This window comes from Perognathus longimembris, chromosome 14, assembly GCF_023159225.1.
Source record: "Perognathus longimembris pacificus isolate PPM17 chromosome 14, ASM2315922v1, whole genome shotgun sequence".
Classification (NCBI taxonomy): Eukaryota; Metazoa; Chordata; class Mammalia; order Rodentia; family Heteromyidae; genus Perognathus; species Perognathus longimembris.
In genome coordinates, this window is record NC_063174.1 from 43,940,811 (window position 1) to 43,962,583 (window position 21,773).

General features: G+C 48.5%; 1 protein-coding gene across 2 annotated transcripts in view; it reads left to right on the forward strand.

Moving 5' to 3' along the window:
• Adck1 (aarF domain containing kinase 1) overlaps window positions 1-21,773 on the forward strand; it is an 81,882-nt gene that overhangs the window by 19,302 nt on the left and 40,807 nt on the right. For both annotated transcript variants that reach the window (XM_048362133.1, XM_048362134.1), the window contains exon 4: window positions 4,022-4,225. In XM_048362133.1, the coding sequence (XP_048218090.1) occupies window positions 4,022-4,225 (204 nt within the window). The remainder of the gene's footprint in view (window positions 1-4,021; window positions 4,226-21,773) is intronic.

A 21,773-nucleotide genomic window follows, 5' to 3' on the forward strand; every position in this document is an offset into this window, starting at 1 on the left:
TACAGTTGTGAGCCACTGTCACAAGGCTATGTTTTCCTTCTGACTAGAACCTTTGGCAGCACCGTGCTTAATACAAGGAAACTTGTGCCCTTCATCCTATTGCATTAGCAGCTTTGGCCCGAGATCTCCCTTCCGTGGGATCAGCAGGACCACACTGACAGCAGATCCAGACTGTGTGATTTTTTTTTTTTTCCAGTCTTGGGCCTTGGACTCAGGGCCTGAGCACTGTCCCTGGCTTCTTTTTGCTCAAGGCTAGCACTCTGCCACTTGAGCTACAGCGCCACTTCTGGCCATTTTGTATATATGTGGTGCTGAGGAATTGAACCCAGGGCTTCATGTATACGAGGCAAGTACTCTTGCCACTAGGCCATATGCCCAGCCCAGACTGTATGATTTGACCCAGATTGACAATAGCTCAGAGTGGTTCATGGTGGACAGGGAGAAGGTACAGATGAGTACTTGATGTCATATTGTGGCATTATGTCTCTCTGATGGAGGGAAGACTCAGGTGTGGGGACAGCAGTCTACTTAGAGTTGGGGCTAAAATAAGAAAAAATAGTTTTTAGAACTCCAGTAACATAGTTGTAGGCTTTTGCTGTCAGAAGATACTCTAGAGACAGTGTAGCTCTGGGAATGCAGTTGATAAGTAATGCTGTCTCAAGTGTAGGCTGGAGAAAGTCTTCATCTGGGTTAGTGATTTTCATAGTTGATCACGTGCTACGGATAAAGTAATAGAGGGTTTTGTATGCCACACACTTGCTAGTCCTGATTCTGTTCAACCTTGCAGTTTACAAATGAGCCCACTGAGGTTTCAGGAAGCTAAAATGATTTGTCCAGATTTGCATAAGTAGAACCAGAAATTGGTAGATTTGGACCAGATTCGGTTCCTTGTGTCATTTTCTTTTTGAAATATAAATGTTATTTTTTGGGTGGGGTAGAGTGGAGTAGGGGTTGAATCTAGGAGCATACACACATTAAGCCTATACTCAATCCCTAAACAACACCCACCAGACCTGAAGATATTCTAGATATTCATTGTGGTTAGAGAGCATTGTGGTCTTGGACATAGAGTCCTGGGTTCCAGTCCTAGCTCTGCCCACTAATTAATTGTGTATCTCTGGTCAAGTTAATTAACCCTTCAAGTTACTTAGCTATACTCATAGTTTTTCATCTACAAAACAGAGAATCATTTTACACATTCTATGGGTAGTTATGGAATTAAATTAGATAATGCATGTATATGGAGTTTAGGATAGGACCTTGCACATAATAACATAGCATGTCTGGGGTGATTACTTTTGATGGTCAACTTGGTAAGATAAAGAGTTGCCTAGGAGATAAGTAAAGCATGGCTCTGAATCCACAGTGGGTTCAGAATGTGAGTAGATTATTGAGAGATGATGGAGCTTCCCATCTGGTTGGAGGAAGTAGACCACTGGAGGTGTGCCTTTGAAGGTTGTGCCAGGTCTCTAGTCCCCTCCCCTTGCCCTGCTTCCTGTCTGCCGTTAGGTAGCAAGCTCCTCCACCATGATGAACAGTATGCTCCTGCCACCATGATGTAATGCCCAAGGGCATGGGACCAAGCAACCACAGACCAAACCCTCTGAAAATGGGAGTCAAATCAGTTCTCCTCCCTAAAGTTGTTGTCTCAGATATTTTGGTCACAGTGATGATGTTAGCTAATGAATATAACCATCCTAATAAAAATCCCAGCAGACCTCTTGTAGAAACTGGCAACTAATTCTCAAATTCATAAGGGAATGCCAAGGTTGTTGGAGAACAACACTGAAAAAGAAGATCAGACCTGGAGGATTCATACTTCCTGATTTCAAGAGTTACTCCACAGTGATCATAATAAAAACAGTGTGGCATTGATGTTAAGTTAGACAAAATTGAGCATTGTGAAACAGAGTCCAGAAATAGACCCACACAAGTACAGGCAATTCATTGTTTACAAAGATGCAAAGATGGTTCTGTTATCTGTTCAGCTGCATAATTAGAAATTCAAATGCAGAACTGAACTCTGATCCATACCTCACATGCTACATAAAGATCAGTTCCACACCATGGCTCACATATGTAATCTTAGCTAGTCAGGAGGTAGAGATCAAAATGACTGTGATTTGAGGTCAGCTCAGGCAAAGAGTTTGCAAGCCCCATGATAAGCAAGCAAAAGCTGGTATTAATGTTTCATGCTTGTCATTTCAGTGATATGGGAAATGTAAATAGAATCATAGTCCAGGCCACCCTTATTGGAAAAATAATAAAGCAAAAAGTACTGGGGATATGGCTCAAGTGGCAGATTGCCTGTCTAGCAAGTGCAAGGTTCTGAGTTCAAATCCCAGTGTCCTGCATTCCCCTTAAAAAAAATCAGTTTCAAGTAGATCAAGTTTCTAAACTAAAACTACAAAACTTCCTTCTGCCTTCCATCTTGCCTGCTTTTTGTTAGTGTGACACAAATGACTTGGGCTGTATTTGATTCTGACAACTTTCATTAGAAAATGGAAAGGCAAGCCATACATGGGGAGAAAATACTTGAAAATAATTTGGAATACTTGTTTAAAGCATATATAAAGAACTTCTAAAACTTGGTTATAAGAAAACAACCTCGCTGAGCACTAGTGGCTCATAATCCTAGCTACTCAGGAGGCTGAGATCTGAGGATTGTGGTTCAAAGCCAGTCCAGGAAGCAATGTCCATGAGACTAGAGGTGACTCCGTGGCACTAACCTTGGGCACAAAAGCTCAGGGATAGTACCAAGGCCTAGAGTTCAAGCCCCATGGCCAACAACAACTGAACAAAAAAAAGGAAAAAGGAAAGAAAACAACCCATTTTAAAATGGACAAAAGATATGAGCAAACATTCCATCAATGAAGACATACAGAGACAGGAACCAATGACATACACCTGTAATCCTAGCTACAGGAGGCTGAGATCTGAGGATTGTGATTCAAAGCCAGACTGGAGCAGGAAAGTCCAATGACTTTTATTTCCAATTAATTACCAGAAAGTCAGAAACAGAGCTGTGGCTCAAGTGGCAGATCACAAGCCTTGAGCAAAAAAGCCCAGAAATTGTGCTCAGTCCTGGAGATCAAGCCGTAGGACCAACACCAAAAAAGCCCAAACTGTTGCTATTCACCTTATAGCATATGAGCCTATTTTGTTTTATTTAAGACTTAATACAGTTTGTGTTGGACTTTTGTTTTGGGTTGGTTGTGGGGCTTGAACTCAGGGCCTAGGTGCTGTCCCTGAGCTCCTTTGCTCAAGGCTAGCACTCTACCGTTTTTGATCCACAGCATTACCTCCAGTTTTCTGGTAGTTAATTAGAGATCAGAGTCTTACAGCCTTTCCTGTCTGGGCTGGCTTTGAACCATGATCCTCAGCTCTCAGTCTCCAAGTAGCAAGGATTATGGTGTCCTGCCATTGGCCTTTTTAATTAATTAATTAATTAATTAATTTTGTGAGGGTGTAGTATTGGGTGTTGAACTTAGGCTTGGGTACTGTCCCTTAGTTTTTTTTTTTTCTTCCTCAAAGCTGGTGTTCTACCACTTGAGCCACAGGTTTACTTCCAGCTTTTTCGGTGGTTAATTGGAGAGAAGAATCTCAGATTTTCTTATCCAGGCTGGCTTCAAACTATGACTCTCAGATCTCAGCCTCTTGAGTAGGTAGGATTATAGGTGTGAACCACTGGCACCTGGCTTGTATTAGCTCTTTAAGCAGGGTACACTTTATTCAGTTGTTGAGCATGGTGGCCTTCCAGAGTGTATTTCTGGAGTTCCAACTGCTCTGGCTACCAAGACTGAAGGGAGATGTGTGTGTGTGTGTGTGTGTGTGTGTGTGTGCGCGCGCGCGTGCGCACGTGCATGTGTATGTATACATGTGCATGTGTATGTGTGTTGCTAATGCATCTATCCTGGGCACTGGGGAATAAATGAAGGTATCAGAGAAGAGGGCAGGGAAGGAGATGCTGTTAAGAGCAGGTTGCACTCACCCCTCTCTGCCCCGGTCTGTCTCCCTGCAGGTGCACCTCCGCTCTGCCAGGCGACTCTGCGAGCTCTGCTGTGCCAACCGGGGCACCTTCATCAAGGTGGGGCAGCACCTGGGCTCTCTGGACCATGTGCTGCCAGAGGAGTACACCAGCACTCTGAAGGTGCTGCACAGCCAGGCCCCGCAGAGCAGCATGCAGGAGATCCGCCAGGTCATCCGTGAGGACCTGGGCAAGGAGGTACCACTCCTGGGATGGGGCTGGGACAGTGTGCTCCTGAAAGGCCCTGGCAGAGCTCTTGCCACCTGGGCCTAAGGGGCTGGGGATCCCCCACTGATGCATAGCCACAGATCACAGCAACTTTCATTGCTGAAGTCAGAAGCCAGAGAGTCTCAGGGGCCCTCAGGAAAAATAATCATTAAAATATGCAATTCCCATCATATGGTTCAAACCTATACATGAGTTACTAAGGGCTGACTGCATACTGACAGCTGAGTGGTATTGTGTGCGTTAACTCACCTTATCCTCCCAGCAAACGTGTGAGGTAGGTGCTGTTACCGACTCCAAATTGCACCTGGAGGACGGGGGTGGGGTGGGAGTGGGGGGGTTAGAATGGTAAGGTCAAGGTTCCAGGGGCATGTTAGTAAGTGATTTCAGCACCCTGCTCTGAGATGCCATCAGTGTTCAATACTTGGACTTTTCTGGAACATTGATGGTAGACGCCCTTTCAGCCTCCATGTAATTTGGCACAGTTGTATGGACCTTCATTGCTCTGTTCTGGTCACAGTACTTCTGGGGACAAGGAGGAGGGATTTGAGAAGTCCCCTGTAGATACTGGGGCAGTGCATCAGTCTAGGCTCAGAAATGCTGTGCTACACCTTGAAGGTCCCTAAGAGATGTCTACTGAAAGCATTCCCTCCTTTATCTATTTTTGTATCTGGACTCCTCCCCTTAGAGAATCCTCTGGATCTTCTAGAGTCTTCTGAGCCAAATAATATATAAGTTGAGCCTTCCACAGGCTAATACCTTTGATGCCTTCCAGTTGCCCTTGATTGAACTACGGATGTCCGCCCAGTCCCCATCTCCTACCTGTTTCAGGACTCAGTGGGTACAAATTTTATCCCCTTAGCATCTCATACATAAATGGGGATAACCATGGCGACCACTTCAGTGGATCGATTGCTGTGAGGATGGGGAGGGATAATCAATGCAGCTTGGTTTGGCTAGGCCCTAAGGTGGAGTAGATGTCCAACAGATATTGGGCACTATGGCGATGGGCACTTTCCCTATGCACTGGCCACGTGGCACTGGTGCCTTAGCCCTGGTGCCTGTGCCCATGCTTCCCTACCGACTTACAATGTCTTTTCTCTGTCCTCTCTCTGCCAAGTGATTCCAGACCAACTGTCCAGCTTCCCATCCATTTGGCAAATGCCAGGTGAAACTAGAGATTTTAGTTCTCTTGTGAAGCCCTCTGACCTGCCCCAAGTCCAGTCTTTTAGGTCCCACAGAGCAATGAAGGATATGGTAGGTTCCCAGTGCTTGTTTAATGTGTAAATGAGCTTCCTTTGGTGACACAGAGCAGGGCTGAGACTAGGCTCAGTGATTTGATAAAGACCAGTTCCTTTTTAAAAAAAATTGATCTGTGTAGAGCTGGCCGTGGTGATCAGTTCCTTAATGTAGAACGGGTACCAGGTACCCAGCATCCAGTAAAGATGTTCCACTCCTCAGCAGTGGCTTGGCCTTGAGGGGGGGTGTTGGGGGGCTCATTACCTGGGTCTTTGGGGCCTGGATCATGCAAGAGGTGAGCTCAGAAACAGCTCTGACTCCCTTGCACTTAGGAAGAGAAAAGGGAATGAAAGGAAAGTTTGATTTTAGGGCTGAGTGAGGGAGCAGGCTGCAGGCCGAGGGGAACAGGGTTAGGAGGGAACCAGGCAGAGGGAACAGGGTTGGCACAGTGCTGTTAAGCATGCCTTTGGCTCTTGCTGAGATTATTGGCCTTCAGTTTCCAACAGCACGCTATTTACCCCCAAATTGAAAAGAAATAAATCAGTGTAATAACACTGAAGCACAGCATTCCTGACATGTGGCAGTTCAGCAGGGGTGGATGTGACGGCGGGTGGGGGGAGCAGTAGATTACCCCTTGGAAGCCTGGGGGGTGGATGGGGGGAGGGGATGGGGCAAGAGCAGTGCAATGGCTTCCTCAGCTGGCTGGAGGATGTTTGGAGTGGGATGACATTTCTCTTATGTCCTCAGCCAAGTAGTCTTGAGCAAGGTGGCCCTGTGGTCTCCAGCCCAGTTTGTCTGGAGCCCCCTGAGAAAGAGAAGCTAATGTCAAGGTCACAGTTACTATGGGTTAGCCTTCACTGCTGGGAAGCTTGTGAACCTAGCTTTCTTACCACAGTGCCCCCAGGCACAGAGTCAAAGTCTTCCCTCCTCCCCTGCTTGGGAAGATGTGGTTTGTTCATTCCCGGTGACACATTTTGCAGGCTGTGGGTGGAGGGAGGGGAAAGGGGCTGTGTGGGAAGCAGGGTAGGTGAGTGTGGGGGTGTGAGGGCGGGGGTTAAGTCAGTCACTGTGCACTTCCCTCCTCCACCAGCCCCTCCCATGACACTGTGGGGGTCGGTGTCACTTCCAGGATGAGGCTGGAGCAAAGGCCTGGGTGCCTCACCAGCCCTAGGCCCTTCCGTGGCAGCTCTGAGTCTGGGAAATACCATCCTGCTGCCCCCTTTGGTATTAGAATAAAAGCTTTCTCTTGTGGGGTGGGGGGGGGGGGGAAGAAAGGCTGAGTCTATCTTGCATCACTCTCTTTCTAGGTTCCAGACCTTGGCTAGATTTTAAGGCCACTCCAAGGTCAGAGACTGCATGAGTACTCCTAAATCTCAGACTGTAGAAAGGGGAGGTGGCTGGGCGGGAGCTCAGGACTGTTGCTGGGCAAACAGTGGGCCTTGCTTTGTCCTTTCCTATCAACAGAGGCCTTAGAGAGTCACTCCTGTCCTCAGGGAGTGAGGCTGGCTTTGACCTAGCATGGGCATGGAGAATGAGATCTGGACCCTGCATCCCATGATTATATTTAGTTCAGATCAGTCCACACCTTTGGCCATCAAGTGGGCACCATCAATGGAGAGGAGTGGCCAGTGATGACGACCATCCTTTCATAGAGATTAACTTCAGCAGAGTGCCAGAATCACTTGGTGCAGCAGAAACCACAACGCGAAGAGACGTATGATCCTCTCATTCTCCAGGAGGCAGTGTCTTTAAACTGCCTCAGAAGGAACTGAGTTGAGGGTTTGGTCTCAGATTTGGTTCTGACTCTCCTGGTGTGTGTGTGTTGGAAGGGGATGGGGGTGGGGGATCGGGGGGGGGGGGGGGGGCATAGGCCCAGGTGCTGTACTGACCTTGGCCAGCAGATGGCGCCTGAGCTTGCGCATTAGGAAGGGTGTTGGAGGCTTGGCCTTCCCCCTAAAGGGGAGTCTTGATCAGATGGATGAGACTCTGGTTCTTTCTACTCTTGGACGTGATCCAAGGAGCCAAGGCTGCCATCTCTCCATCTTGAGTGGGGCAGGCACAGGCTAAGCTATGAGGCTGTTGACTGCTTCTGTGGTTGGAAACGTATCCTCCATGTATTATTAATGGTTTGGTCCCCTGGGTGGTGCTGTTGGGTGACCATGGAAATGCTATGGGGAAGGGCCTAGTGGGAGGACCTTAGTCACTGAGGACACACCCTTGAAGGGGATTATGGACCTTGTACGTTTCCTGTCTGTCTTGCTTCCTGGCCATTAAGTGAGTGGTTTGCTCTGCTGTGTATTCCTGGCCATTGACATTTGGCACCCCTATCACAGTTCAAAGCAAAGGGTCTGCCTGATTGTGGACTGGAACTTCTAGAAACATGAGCAGGATAAATATTTTCTCTTAAAAGTGAATTATCTCAGATATTGTAACAGGAAGATGACTAATAAAGCCACCTTAGCCTCCTTGAGCTCTTGACCCCTGGCTGGAGGAGTAGGCTTGATTCCTTGTAACAAACATGAACCATCGGGGCTGGGGATATGGCCTAGTGGCAAGAGTGCTTGCCTCGTATACATGAGGCCCTGGGTTCGATTCCTCAGCACCACATATACAGAAAATGGCCAGAAGTGGCACTGTGGCTCAAGTGGCAGAGTGCTAGCCTTGAGCCAAAAAGAAGCCAGGGACAGTGCTCAGGCCCTGAGTTCACGGCCTAGGACTGGCCAAAAAAACAAAACAAACAAACAAAAAAAACATGAACCATCCTTCCACCTTGCTCATCCGGGGTCCCACAGGTTCTGGAAGCCTGTGATTCTGTAGCTCAACAACATCTCCTTCATTCTTCCATTCCTTCCCCTCCCTTGCTTGTTCAGGCAATTAGGATTTGGCGAAAAGGCACTGTGCTGTGTGGATGGGTATGACGGGATTCTGGCTCATGGGGAGGTGTGCTGATCAAGGCAATGCCTGGCTGTACAAGTGTCTATCTGAAGAGTTTGCAGGAGAAAGAGGCTCCACCCCAGTAGATGGAGGCTTTCTGACACCAGTGGTACCAGACTCAGGCCCTCGAAGATGGCCGAGATTGGAGGAATTGCACAGGTTCTATAAAGGTGCAGAGATGAGAGAGCATAAAACTTCAAGGTGACGTGGAATCTTGTTGACTAGAATGTGGTGTTTAGGAGGCTACACTATTAGGGCTGAGGCTACATTTTGGAGGGCCTGGAACTTTCTTTTTAGATTGTGAGTCTGAAGGATTGGAGAACTTGGAGAGAGACATGAGCAAAGGAAAGTTGGTGAACGAATTGGGATATGAGAGGGGGGCATCCGTTGAAAGAACTCTCTAACAGCCTGAGCAGCTCAGCCTGAGCAATTTATACAAGTAGGGAAGACATAAATGAGGCTTTCTGAGTTGGGCAGAGAGCTTGGGGAAAGCAGGCTTAGCAGGTGATCAGTAGAATAGTGAACTGTAGAAGTAGTTTTCTTCAGCAATGGACACACACACACATACACACACATATACACAGACACACAGGCACACACACTAACACTCATCCATATGTCCCTCCCTCTAAACACAAGCGAGTCAGATTTTATTCCTACATATTTCAAGAGATTATGGAGGTTGGTTTGTTGTCCTCAAATATAGTTGTATCGAATGAGATTCTTTCTACCTCTGAAGTTTTATAAGAAACAGAAGGAAATGAGGTCAGCTGCTGGAGAAGAGCCTTTGTTAGGGGCAGCTCTTACACTGGTATCTCAGGAAGTGTGCTTTTATGTTTTTATCAGTCTTTTACCTCTTAACTCCCCTCCCAGGGGATGATGTGTGTGTGTGTGTGTGTGTTCATTTATTTATGAAGTGCTGGAAATTAAACTCAAGGCTTTGTGCTCACTGGGCAAGTGCTTTGTTTATTGAATTACACTTTAATCCTTAAGGTCTTTTTTTTTTTTTATTCTCCTGAGATATAGTCTTGCTAACTTTGCCTAGGTTGGCCTTGAACTGGCACTCTTCCTGTACCCACCTTCCTGTTTACAGGTATGTACTGTGAACAGCATGAACTGTGTATCAAGCTTGGCATTAGTGATGGAGAAAAGACACTATAGGCAGACACAGAGGCAGAAGCAGGAAGGTGAGGCAGGAGAATGGCTGGCGTGGGAGAGAGGCACACAGGACCTGGTCAGGACAGGGAGAACTTGGTGGGAAGTAGGAAAAGGTGCTCACTGTCCTTCAGCTTGTCCATCAGGCTATGGCCTTTTTGCCAAGGTGGGGCAGGATTTCAATCCTGGGTTCTCCATATAAATGGAACTAACAGGAGATGCATATATGTGTTTGTATGCCTCTATCTCTGTCTCTTTCTCTCTCCCCGTCTTTCCCTTTTCCTTTCCTTCTTCTCCCTCTGTATAGATAAGAGAGACAAATAGACATTGATTTTAGGTAATTGCATCAGATGATGATGGAGGCTGGCAAGTTCAAGATCTGCAGAGCAGCCTAGCAGGCTGGATTCAAGTGTGAGCCTGAAGGCTATCTACTGCCTTAATTCCTTCTTGCTCCAGGGAGGTCTACCTGTTCTATTCAGGTTGTCTCCTGAGTGTGTGAGGCCTACTCATAGGATGGAGGGCAATACGCTTCAAATGCACCAAGTAAATGTCATCCAAAAACATCTACACAGAATCATCTTGAGTAACATCTGACCTAATACCTGGGTCCAGTGGCCCAGCCAGGTTGGCACACAAGATGAACTGTAATAGTTCTTCATGTGGCCCTCGGCAGGGATTATACCCTCAGACCTGACTTCCCCTGACACTTAACCTTCATACTGAACTTGTGAAACAGGCAGAGGTTGCACTGCCTGTTGGTTCATTACCTTGGTGACATTGGCATGTAAAATGGGGTAATGACAGTATCCGTCCCAAGGGTTTGCTCTGGAGAAGAATTGATACAGGTAGAGCAGTAGAATCCATCTGACACAGAGCAAATGTCCTGTGGATGTTGTTAGCATTTCTGTGTGTTATGCTGGGTTTTGTGGGAAGGAAGTTGGGTTCTGTGAGACTTGTAAATGGCAGAGTTGGGTCTTTAACTGGGTTTTCTAATACTTTGTAGAATTCTCTGTCCCAGGTAGTATTTTGCTAGAAGAACCCTTCTTCCTATGCCTCTTAATGATCAGTTCTGAGAATGCGTTTCACTGATCAGCCCCTTCTCTCCTCTGGTAGAAATCCCCCATAATCGCCTAGGCAGTAGCCTGGACATCTGTGCCTATCCTCACTTTGGGGGACTGCTTGAGTTAGGAGCTCTGATGTTTGTGCTGGACTGATTGCAGGGATGAGGGTTGGATGCAGAAGTATGGTTACTGCCGAAGAGGAGCCCCAGGGGCTTAGGGTGGTAGGGTTAGTGGCGGAGCTATATTCAGGACCTGTCAGAAGCACATGAAGAGTATATGCAGGGGTGATTATGCTCTGGAATTGGCTAGGGATAGGGAAATGGTTAGGGCCAAAGGGACTAGGTGAGCCCCTCTTCTTCCTTACCCTGTGGGTCAGTAGGACTGGCAGAATACTTTCTTGAACTCCTGCCCTCCTGGGGTTAAAAGATGACTAGCTTTATTGTTCTTTGCTGCCTCCTTTCTGGTGCTGAGCCAACTTCTTCCTACCCTTTGGCTCACTCATGTGCACTTTAGAGTCCCTCCTCATACAGGTACTGCACAGTCCTGGCAGCCCTTTTGCCCTGGAGCTGTTGTCCCCATTGTTTCTGCTCTCCCTTGCCAGCAAGGGTCTGGTGAGGCCACCTCACCCTTTATGATGCCCCAGGTTTTTACTGGCTTGAAGCCACATTGAGGATCACCAGGAAGGGTTCAGCTGTCCCCAGACCTGTCTCCTCTGGCCCTGGGCACAACCTAGGTTTGTCCAGGTGTCTCTAGACTGTCCTCCAAAGGGCCACCTACTGAGTGGTCAGGAACAGAAGAGAGGGATCTGGTATCCACAGAGCTGGGTATGATAGAGAGGCCAAGGAGAGAGATGAGCCCCCTCCCTTTTGTCCTCATCCTGCCTCCCCGGCAGATCTCAATAAAAAATACATTTATATTAAAAACATAATGAAGAGTAAAAAAAAATTTTCCCCCCAATAATGCCGAACATCAAAAGGAGATTTTTATCAATTATGAGAGAGAAATTTTGGCCATAAAATGGTAATTTACCGAGTGGGAGATGGATGGCAGGAAGCATTAATGTCAGCCGGGACGGATGGCCTGCCATTAGTCACTGGGAGAGGGAGACTAGGCAGTGGCCACAGCCGCCTGGCTTTCCTCCTCTGATGTTCAGCTGACCCCCATCCCGCAGCTCTGTCCTTACTCAGCCTGTGCCCCCTCCCCGCCACGGGCTGTCTCCAATCAAGTCCTTTAGACCAGTTAGTCTCCTGCTCCTCAGTGGGCTTCACACACGGGAGTCCACAAGGCCTTGTGTCTGTGGACAAAGCCCCACTGCGGGCAGAGTAGGAGCTGCCCTTTCTCTCTGGCTCACAGCCTTCCAGCGTTTCATGCAGCTCCCTTCTGCTGCTGCCAGTCTCAGCCTACCGTGTGTGCTCCCTCAGGCTTTTCCTACCTTCTCACGGGCTTGAATCACTTGGATTAAAAAAAATCCAATCTTTAACCTTCAGGTGGAACCACTAGCATCCCCCTGACCATGACCACTACTATTACTACTACCACTACCACACCATCACCATGACTATAATACCACCTACCACCACCACCACCACCATCACCACCACCATAACATTATCTACCACCACTACAACCATCCCCACTAACATAATACCATCTGTCACCACCACCACTATCATCACTACCATAACACCACCTACCACCACCACTTCCAGCATCACCACTACCATAACACTACCTACCACCACTACAACCTTCCCCACTACCATAATACCATCTGTCACCACCACCACCATTACCACTACTGTAACACCACCTACTACCACCACTATTACCACTATCATAACACCACCTACCACCACCACTATCACTACTACCATAATACCACCTACCACCACCGCTATCACCACCACCATAACACCACCTACCATCACTGTCACCACTATCACCACTACCATAATACCACCTACCACCACCACTATCACCACTACCATAACACCACCTACCACCACCACTATCACCACCACCACAACACCACCTACCACCACCACTATCACCACTACCATAACACCACCTACCACCACCACTATCACGACTACCATATCACCACCTACCACCACCGCTATCACCACCACCATAACACCACCTACCACCACTATCACCATTACCATAACACCACCTACTGCCACTACTATCACAACTACCACCATCTCCACTACTGTAACACTTACTACCATCACCATTATATTACCATCATACTACCTACCACTACCACCATCACCACCATCACCACAACCACCACCATCACTACTCCCACTAGAAACCAGAAAGTTCCTCTGTCATGGTTCTGAGGCTGCCAGTCTGAAATCAAGCTGTTGACTGAGTCTTGCTCCCTCTGAAGGCTGGAAAGGAGGATCCATCTTTGCCTCTTCCTAGTTTCTGGTGACTCTGGGTACTTTTTAGAGCTCCTGTGTCACTCAAAACTTGACTTTCTTTGTCATATGGCCTTCTTCTAAGCACCCTTGTTGCTAGATTTAGAGTCTACCCCCTTAAAGACTGTCTTCTGCCTCTGCCTCCCCCTTCATATTTCCCATCGGGGAAGCAGAGGCTCTGAGAGGCCATAGCACATGTTTGAGAAGAAACAGAAGCAGAATTTGAACTTCAATGGCTGAATCTCTGCCCTCCAGCTAAGGAGCATTAGCTCTGAAGAGGGGCTGCATTCTGGGGGCTTTAAAGGGAGTCCATGGAGTTTGAGTATTGATGTGTCAAGCTTTAAGGATTCTTGTATGTAAATTCACATCAGCTCTGTGTGTGTGTGTGTGTGTGTGTCTGTCTGTCTGTCTGTGTGTTGTGTGTGTGTCTGTGTGTCTGTGAGCATGCGTGTGTATGCATATGTGTATTTGCAAGGCCAGTGACGGATGCAGACATTTTGGGCCAAATTAGCTAACAGTACAAGATGGACAAGGTGGCCTGATGCACGAGCCCTGTGCACCTGCCCCATGCACCTGTCCTTTGGGGAGTGCCCATGCAGTTTTTCAGCTATCTTTCTAAATGGAGTAGGGCCAGTTTTTCTCCCTCATTAGTCCTGTGGAACTCAGAGTGTCCCTGGATGGGCAAGGGGGTCAGGTAGAGTTCAGATGCCATGGTTGTTGCTTTGGAAGCGATACCCCAGCAGCTGCCCTTATGGAACTGCCAGAGAGGCTGGGGGATCAGTGTGTCCTCCTCAAATGGAACCTGTGGCCTCCCTTCTCTTCCCAATCAGGAGAAGAGTGGTGCCCTGTAGGTTGCTTGGGTTGGGTGGATGCATATCTTCTTTGGCTCTTCTCTGTGTCTCCTCATGAGTTGTTTTTGTGGGTGGTGGCTGAGGAGAAAGGCTGGAGGAAGAGCTCGGGCCTGGCCAGCTTGACAACTCTGCTGTGTGTTCACTGCACAGTCAGTGACCTGGCTCAGTGCGGGCTCTCTTAGGAGCCAACTCCAACACCGGAACTCATGGGCATTTTTGTGAGAAGCTAAGGGGCTGCAGTCAGGAAGTGGGGATGGGATTCAGGGAAGAGGAGACAGCTAGTGACCCTGGGCTCTTAAACCACCTGCCACTGAGGGTGAAGGAAGCTTAATTGTAGCAATGGGGCCACATACTCTGCACCACCTCATCCCTCTAGGGCCAGAGGGGAAGGCAGGCCATTATGCCCAACTTATTGACTTTATCATGGATGCAAATACTGAGAAGGGCAAGGCAGGCAGAAATGGGGAGAAAGATCTGAAGGGTGCCATGGGGCTCCAGCCAGTGCCTTGCAGAAATCTTATATACAGCGGTACCAGGAGGGAAGTGCTATTATTCTGATTCCCATTTTGCAGAAGGGCAAACTGAGGCCAGAAAGGTCAATCACATGCCCAAGATCACACAGAGTTGGAGCCAGGAGCAAAAGCAGAGCTGGCTAGGAAGCCCTGCCATTCCATTGCTTCCTTTAAGGACCCCCATGCTGATCAGTGAGTTTTCTTATCTTGGCAGGATCGGTGTCTCTCTCCTTGAGAGAGAGAGAGAGAGAGAGAGAGAGAGAGAGAGAGAGAGAGAGAGAGAGAGAGAGAGAGAGAGAGAGAGAGAGAGAGAGAGAGAAAGAAAGAGAGAGAGAGGTAACAAGCAGGTGATGACTGTAATAGCAAGGAACTAAGTGATTTTTTTTTTTTGTTTTGAACATGCATTTGGTGTTTTTTTGGGGTCAGTCTTGGGGTTGAACTTGGGGCACTGTCCCTGAGCTCTTTTACTCAAGGTTAGCACTGTACCATTTTGAGCCACAGCACTACTTCTGGTTTTCTGATGGTTAATTGGAGATAAAAGTTTCTCAGACTTTCCTGACTTGGCTGGCTTTGAACCATGATCCTTAGGTCTCATCCTCCAGAGTAGCTAGGGTTACAGGTGTGAGCCACCAGTGCCCAGGCATCCTTGAATATGTAGTTCCATTGAGTCCTGCAATCAGTAAGATGTGTCTCCCTTCTCCCAGTAGTTCCAGAAGTAGAAACAGATTCAGAGGCATTGATGACCTACTGAGGAACATACAGCAGAGCAATGAATAAGCCAGGCACGGAGCTTAATTGGCATCCTGTTTCAGACACATGGCTGCTCAGGCTGCCTCCAGGAGGTGAGGAAGCCAGGAGAGGGGCAGGTTCAAAGCCACCCTGGTTGGTCTGGGAGGCTGGCTGGTCATGAAATGGGCCTCAATTCTTCTCTTGACCTCTTGTGGATCTGCCATCTTACCTCCCATCCCTGGCTGGTCCCTGCCATATAGTCTCTAGAGCTGCTGGTGCCAGGATGTGGGTGGAGGGGAAAGCCCTTTCCCCCAGCAGAAGTAGGGTGCTGCTCTCTTATTCCTTCTCCAGGAAGAGCCCCCTCCTACCATCTCCTCCTGTCCCCCCATTCATTCTCTACCTGACGTGCAGCTTGCCAGTGGAGGGAGGCACGCCCTTTGCATCTAGCTGATTTATGTTCGCTGTTGAAACAATAATGTTTAATCTGGAAAGGGCTAATCAATTTTTCATGCTGATTATGAATAGGCCAGCTGGGCCTGCTGCTTTATTCATGGAGCTTCAGGAACAAGCCCATTTCCCAGGCCAGGCATCATTGTGGCTCAAGCTGTGGGAGACCCTGCTTCCAGGAGGGCACCTTTGAAGGCTAGCCTGAGCTGATTGGAAGGGGAAGGATATGTGTTTGTGTGCATATGGAGGAGTGTGTGTGTGTGTGTGTGAGGGGTGTGTGTGTTGTACGTGTGTACATGCACACACTCATGTGTGTATGAGAAGTCAGGGGAACCTGACACTAGGGGGAAAGCCAGACGTGTGTGGGTGTGTTTGTTTGTACACATGCGCATGTGTGTATAGGTTGGTTGTTAAGGACCTGGGCACAACTAGGGGTGCAAGATGGAGAATAAGGATTATAGACAGGTCAATGAGTTCTTTCGTCCTCTAACACCGTGTGTGTGTGTGTGTGTGTGTGTGTGCGTGCGTGCGTGCGTGCAGGTGTGTCCTGATACTGGGACTTGAATTCAAGGCCTGGGCACTGTGCCTTATCTTTTTTATTTAAGGCTATTGCTTTACCACTTACGCCACATCTCTATTTCTGGTCTTTTGGTGCTTAATTGGAGATAAGATTCTCATAGACTTTCCTGCCTGGCTGACTAAGATGTCAGCCCCTTGAGTAGTTAGGATTACAGTTTGTGAGCCACACCTGTACATTCCTGTACCCTCCTCTAACATTCTTATGTGTTAGTTAAGTGATAATGTAGACCTAGAAAGGACACCTATTCTAAACACCAGAGTCCCTGTTGTGAAAGCCCAGCACATGTCCCCACCCTGGGCCTGGAAGACACCACTTCTCTCTAGTCTCACTCAAAGTTCAGACACTCCTTGAGGTGACAGTCACCTAGGTAACACATTCAGTCCTGTGACTCTTGCCAGCTCAGCTCAAGCCAGTCCCTCTGCCTGAGACCTTCCAAAGGTCTCCTGGCTCATTCATCTCTTTATAACGGTGTCCTGCTCACATTTACCTCTTCCATGAAGACCTAGGCCATCCCTCCTACACCATGCTGGATCAACCACATCTGGAAGCTGCAGCCCACCCAGCAGACAGCTTCTCTCATCTTACGTTGATATTATCCCACATCTCAAATGCTGCCTCTCAGAGATGCTGATGGTTGCATTGAGTCAGCAGTCCAAGCCAAGCAGTCCACACAGACTATTCCTCTTACTCCCACTGTGTGGATGGCTATGGAAGGGGGAACAGAAGGAATTATGGTAGATACAGGGCCCAAGGCCTTTCCCATCTTGCTACCAACCAGCTGGATCCCTTTGGGAAGTCACTTCACCTCTCTTATGGGGACCCCCATGATGACTAGGCTGAGCTGGGCACCAATGGGGGTTTTGGTACCTCATTCTGGACTTGGAGGCATGGGGGCGGAGCTCAGGCTTATTTGCCGTGTGGCATTTTGCCAGATCTGGTGGCTGGGGAAGCCTGTTCTGGCCGTGGATGGATCTGCCATGGGCCAGGGTATCCTACTTCATTCTCCCTCTCCTTCTGGTTTTGGTGTGTGGATGTCTGGCGGTGAGTGGGAAAGGCCTTTGGGGCTTTATCAGGATGAGCTGTCAGCTCTCACATTTCATGGGCCTCCCAGGGTGAGCATGAACCTTTGGGGTCAGGCTTGATATTCCATCTGATGGGGGGAAAGGGGAACTGGAGCTGAGGTCAGCCAGGACTCTGGTGATGGAGATGCTGTGAGCTGGATTTCCAGCCCCCTCTTATACTGTATGTCACTTCCTGCCTGATCCTTTGCCTTGGAAGGCTCTGTCTTCACCTCCTCAGCCACTTACTGGTTCTTCAGGTGTCAACTCTTCTTACCTCCTCAGAGAGACCCTCCCTGTCTCTTCATTCCCTGAACACTAGCTCTTATGGGACAAATTCTGTCTTTACAGCACCCACTAGAATTCGCTTTTGTACTTTATGCTTGTGGTGACTTACTCCCTTGGCCCACTTTAAGTTCCAGGAGTGACTCTGGGTGGGGTGGTGGCTGCACCCAATTTGGACTCCCTCCCTATTAAGTCTCCAGTAATGAGTACAATGCCCGCATGTATTAGTAGCTCAGTAAATGAGTATAGAGGAATGACCTTTAGTGAATGTGTTGTCCTCTGTAAATTGGGGCAATAATATCTGCTCAGTTAAACGATGCAGGAATTCTGTGAAGGCACAAGTGTTATGCGTATATAAGGCATTACCTGAAGAGCAAAGCCATCCTGACATCTCCTTAGATGGACCAAGCTCAGGTTCAGGAGGAAGTGGGTGGCTTCATGCTGGAGAGAGGGGCAGCTCAGCTTCCTCATTCCTGGGCCTGTCTCTTGGAATGCCTGTTTTGGCCCTGTAATGGGGTTAGTCTTGCGCTTCCAGGGTGCTCTTCAAGGCTAAGGGTGGATACCTGCCTCAGTTGGACCCTGGAGGGGAGGGCAGTCTGTCGGTCCCTGGCTTTATTATTATCCACTGTCCAGGATCTCTGTTGCAGGCAGGAACATAGCCACGTCACCCTGAGCGGCTGTGGGAGTTATTAAGATGGGGAATGTTGAAAGATTAGATTTATGACAAGCAATGGTGGATTATGAAGAATAATTTATCAAATGTCAGTGCCTACAGCCTACAATTTGCAGAAGGTTTGCTTAAGCTGAGCACATAGGATTGGCCTGCCCCCTCCCCCACCACTAATGAATGACAGCTCTAATGGATGGCTTCCCAGGCTGGCTGGCCTCACTGGGTGTTTATCTGCTTTTTATTAATCATTATTATCACAATAGTCCCCTAGAGTCCTTTCACCCACTGCTCTTGAGGTACTCGGCACTCCGGAGGCTCCCTCAGCTGCCTCGATGGAACTCTTGCTGCTTCTGGGAGGTGTTTCAGCTCCCCTAGATCAGCGAGGAGGCCCTGAGCACCCCTGTGATGATGAGAGGAAGAACCTCAACCCCATTCATTCATTAAGCAGTGCTGACTGAGCACAACAGTTAAGTGTCTGGGACTTTAGATATGTTCAGTCGCAATCCAAGCCAGCAAGTGTGATGTCAAAGGAGGGAAGGGAGAGGCTGACTGTAATGGTGTCTGAGGGAGGGGAGACCTCCATCCCTCCAAGAGTCCACCACTCAGAGACAGTCTCAAGTAAAAAGATGAATTTATTGGGGAAGTTCCAGATGGACTGGTCCCAGGTTTCAGAAAAACATATAACACAGAGCAGGACAGTGGCACAGAGACTTACTTTCGGAGGATTTCCAAGTACCAACAGACCAATTCAGCTCCAATGGAGAGCTGAATTGGGACACCATGGGGATGACAGACACAAGACTCGAACATGTGACATGGCGTAATGGCGCCTGAGTTCACCTGCCCCTAAATAGGGTGAGGTCAGGGGGCAGGGTCACAGGAAGCTCCCAGTTCCAAGCACTTGACAGACAGGTTCAATAACCTATAGGCTATGTGTCACCCCTGTCTCTTGGGGTTCAGGAACTCCCACTACCTGGGGATGGGACTTCCCTTCCTGTAGGAGTCCAGGCATGCCCACCAAGAATTAGTGTGCAGATTCAGGGGGCATGGGGCACTATTGTTTATAGGGAGAGGGAATCTTCCAGGGCCTCTGAGAAGAGGGGGCTGGGGAGATAGTGGAGATGGAGTCAGCTTCTGCCCTCTTTCCCTGGCCAGATCTGACCTCCATATTACACTGACCACATGTGAATGGAGGTGAGAGGGCAGCTGTGGGCACTTGTTCTCCACCACACAAGAGCTCCGAGGAGTAAAAGATGAGTAGGGGATGGAAGCCTTTCAAGCACGTGCACAAAGACCCTGTGGTAGGCATGGGGAGAGAGGGGGAGTGTTCTGGGGCTGAAAGAGGCCATCTGGTTGGGAGAAGGAGGAGTTGGGTCCAGTGAGGTGGCTAGGGTGAGACTTGCTGAGTTGTAAGGAAGTCTCCAGGCTTTATTGTCTCCTAGGTTGAGCTTGCCCCAGGGCATGCTCATAGCCACCCTAAGTGTGTGCCTGCCCCAGGCTCATTGCTTCTCTGCCTGTCAGGAGGAAATCAGCCAGGTCTGATCCCTGAATTGCTTATGGAACCAAGTAAGTGATTGCCTTATGCCTAGAGGCTCTTCAGCAATGGGAAGACTTGAGCCTTACTTACTTACTGCTCCTGGGAACTTTGAAGCAATTTAAAAAAAATTCTGGGGTGGATGGACCTCAGGTTCCCCTTTATTTTCTTCCTAGCTCGGCCATTGCAATAGCTAATGGCTCTGCAGAACTGACAGTTTGATCCTTCAGAACCCCAGGAGGAAAAAGAACGCAAACTCTCCCGAAGATGGGGTCTAAGTGTTCTCAAGCTGTTCTTCCCATTATTATTTTATTACAATAAATGGCTCTTCAGGGAAGCGCTACCCTGCCTTGAGGCAGGGCAGCTGTTGAGTGGAAGGTGAGAGAGACTTCGATGCCCTGCCCTCTGTGGACTCCTCCCTCTCCCCAGAGTTGGTGTGTTCATCCTGGTAGTCTCCTCACCCTACCTTGCCAGATGTTGCAAGTCTTAAGGACTGGGTAGAGCAGCAATGTGAAGGGGCATGGTCTTGCTTTGTAAGGCCTCTTCAGTGCCAGAGAAACCACTTTGTTAGCCCATGTACTTCATGTGGTTTCTTTTTTTTTTTTTTTTTTTGGCCAGTCCTGGGGCCTGGACTCAGGGCCTGAGCACTGTCCCTGGCTTCTTGTTTTTGTTTTTGTTTTTTGCCAGTCCTGGGGCTTGGACTCAGGGCCTGAGCACTGTCCCTGGCTTCTTTTTGCTCAAGGCTAGCACTCTGCCACTTGAGCCACAGCGCCACTTCTGGCCATTTTCTGTATATGTGGTGCTGGGGAATCGAACCCAGGGCCTCATGTATATGAGGCAGGCACTCTTGCCACTAGGCCATATCCCCAGCCCACTTCATGTGTTTTCTATTGCATAGCAGGCCCGCCGGGCATATTAGTGGACTGGCTTAGTTAGGTACAGGAACAGCACACTGCTTCCATTTCATGTATTAACTCTACTCCATTGGTGGTGGCAGCCTGGAGCACTGCATGGAGAGAGATTGCAAGGCATCCCTGAATTCAGCAGCAATGAATGCCGGGAGGGGTCAGCCACGTCTTCTTGGCATGGGTGCACTTATGTATGTGTTACTTAGTTATGGCTATGTACCAAATGACTCCCAGAATTCAGTGGCTTAAAACAACAGCTCTTTGTCTGAGGCTCAGGATTGGGGGGTAGCTTATTGGATGGTTTTGCCTCAGTGTGTTAGAGTCATCCAGAGATAGGTACAATGGAATTGTTTTAGATACAAAGACACACGTGAAAGGATTTATTAGAGGATTGGCTCATGTGATCAGGGAGGCTGAGAACTCCCATGACAGTCCATCTGTAAGCTAAAGATTTTGGGATTCTAGTAGTGAGTGTCTAGGGAAGAAAATGGTGAAAATTTCCATTTACAGCCAAAGGCCTGAGAAGCTAGGGGATGGATAAGACCTGGAGTCTGGATAAGTCAAGGCTGGAGAGCCTGGAGTTCTGCTATCCAGGTATTAGGTATCTTTGCTTCAGGAGGAGACAGGGAAATCCTTTTCTTTCTGGACCCACAGCCAAATGGATGATACCTGCCTACATTTACTCAACCTGTTCATAGGCCAGTCCCCTCTGGAAAGACCCTTATACCCCAAAGTCATGCTTTACCTCTCTCCAGCTGTTCCTTAATTCAGTCAAGCTGGCAGCTACCATTATGACTGTTCCATGCATGACATCTAATGAGGCTGCAGTCATCTGAAGACCCATTTGGGGCTGGTGGGTCTGCTGCCTCTCTGGAGAGCTCTTTATGGGCTTGGGGTCTGGCTCCTAATCATGCATCTTGCGTGACTATCATCCTGACATGTCAGCTTGTCTCCCCCAGAACAAAATGAGACACACACACACACACACACACACACACACACACACACAGGAGGATGTTGCCATGTCTTCTGTAACTTAGTTATTTCCTACATAAGGGACTTAGTTATTTCCTACATTGTTGGGATGGAATGGATCATGAATTCCTGTTCACATCCACAGGGAGGGGGAAAG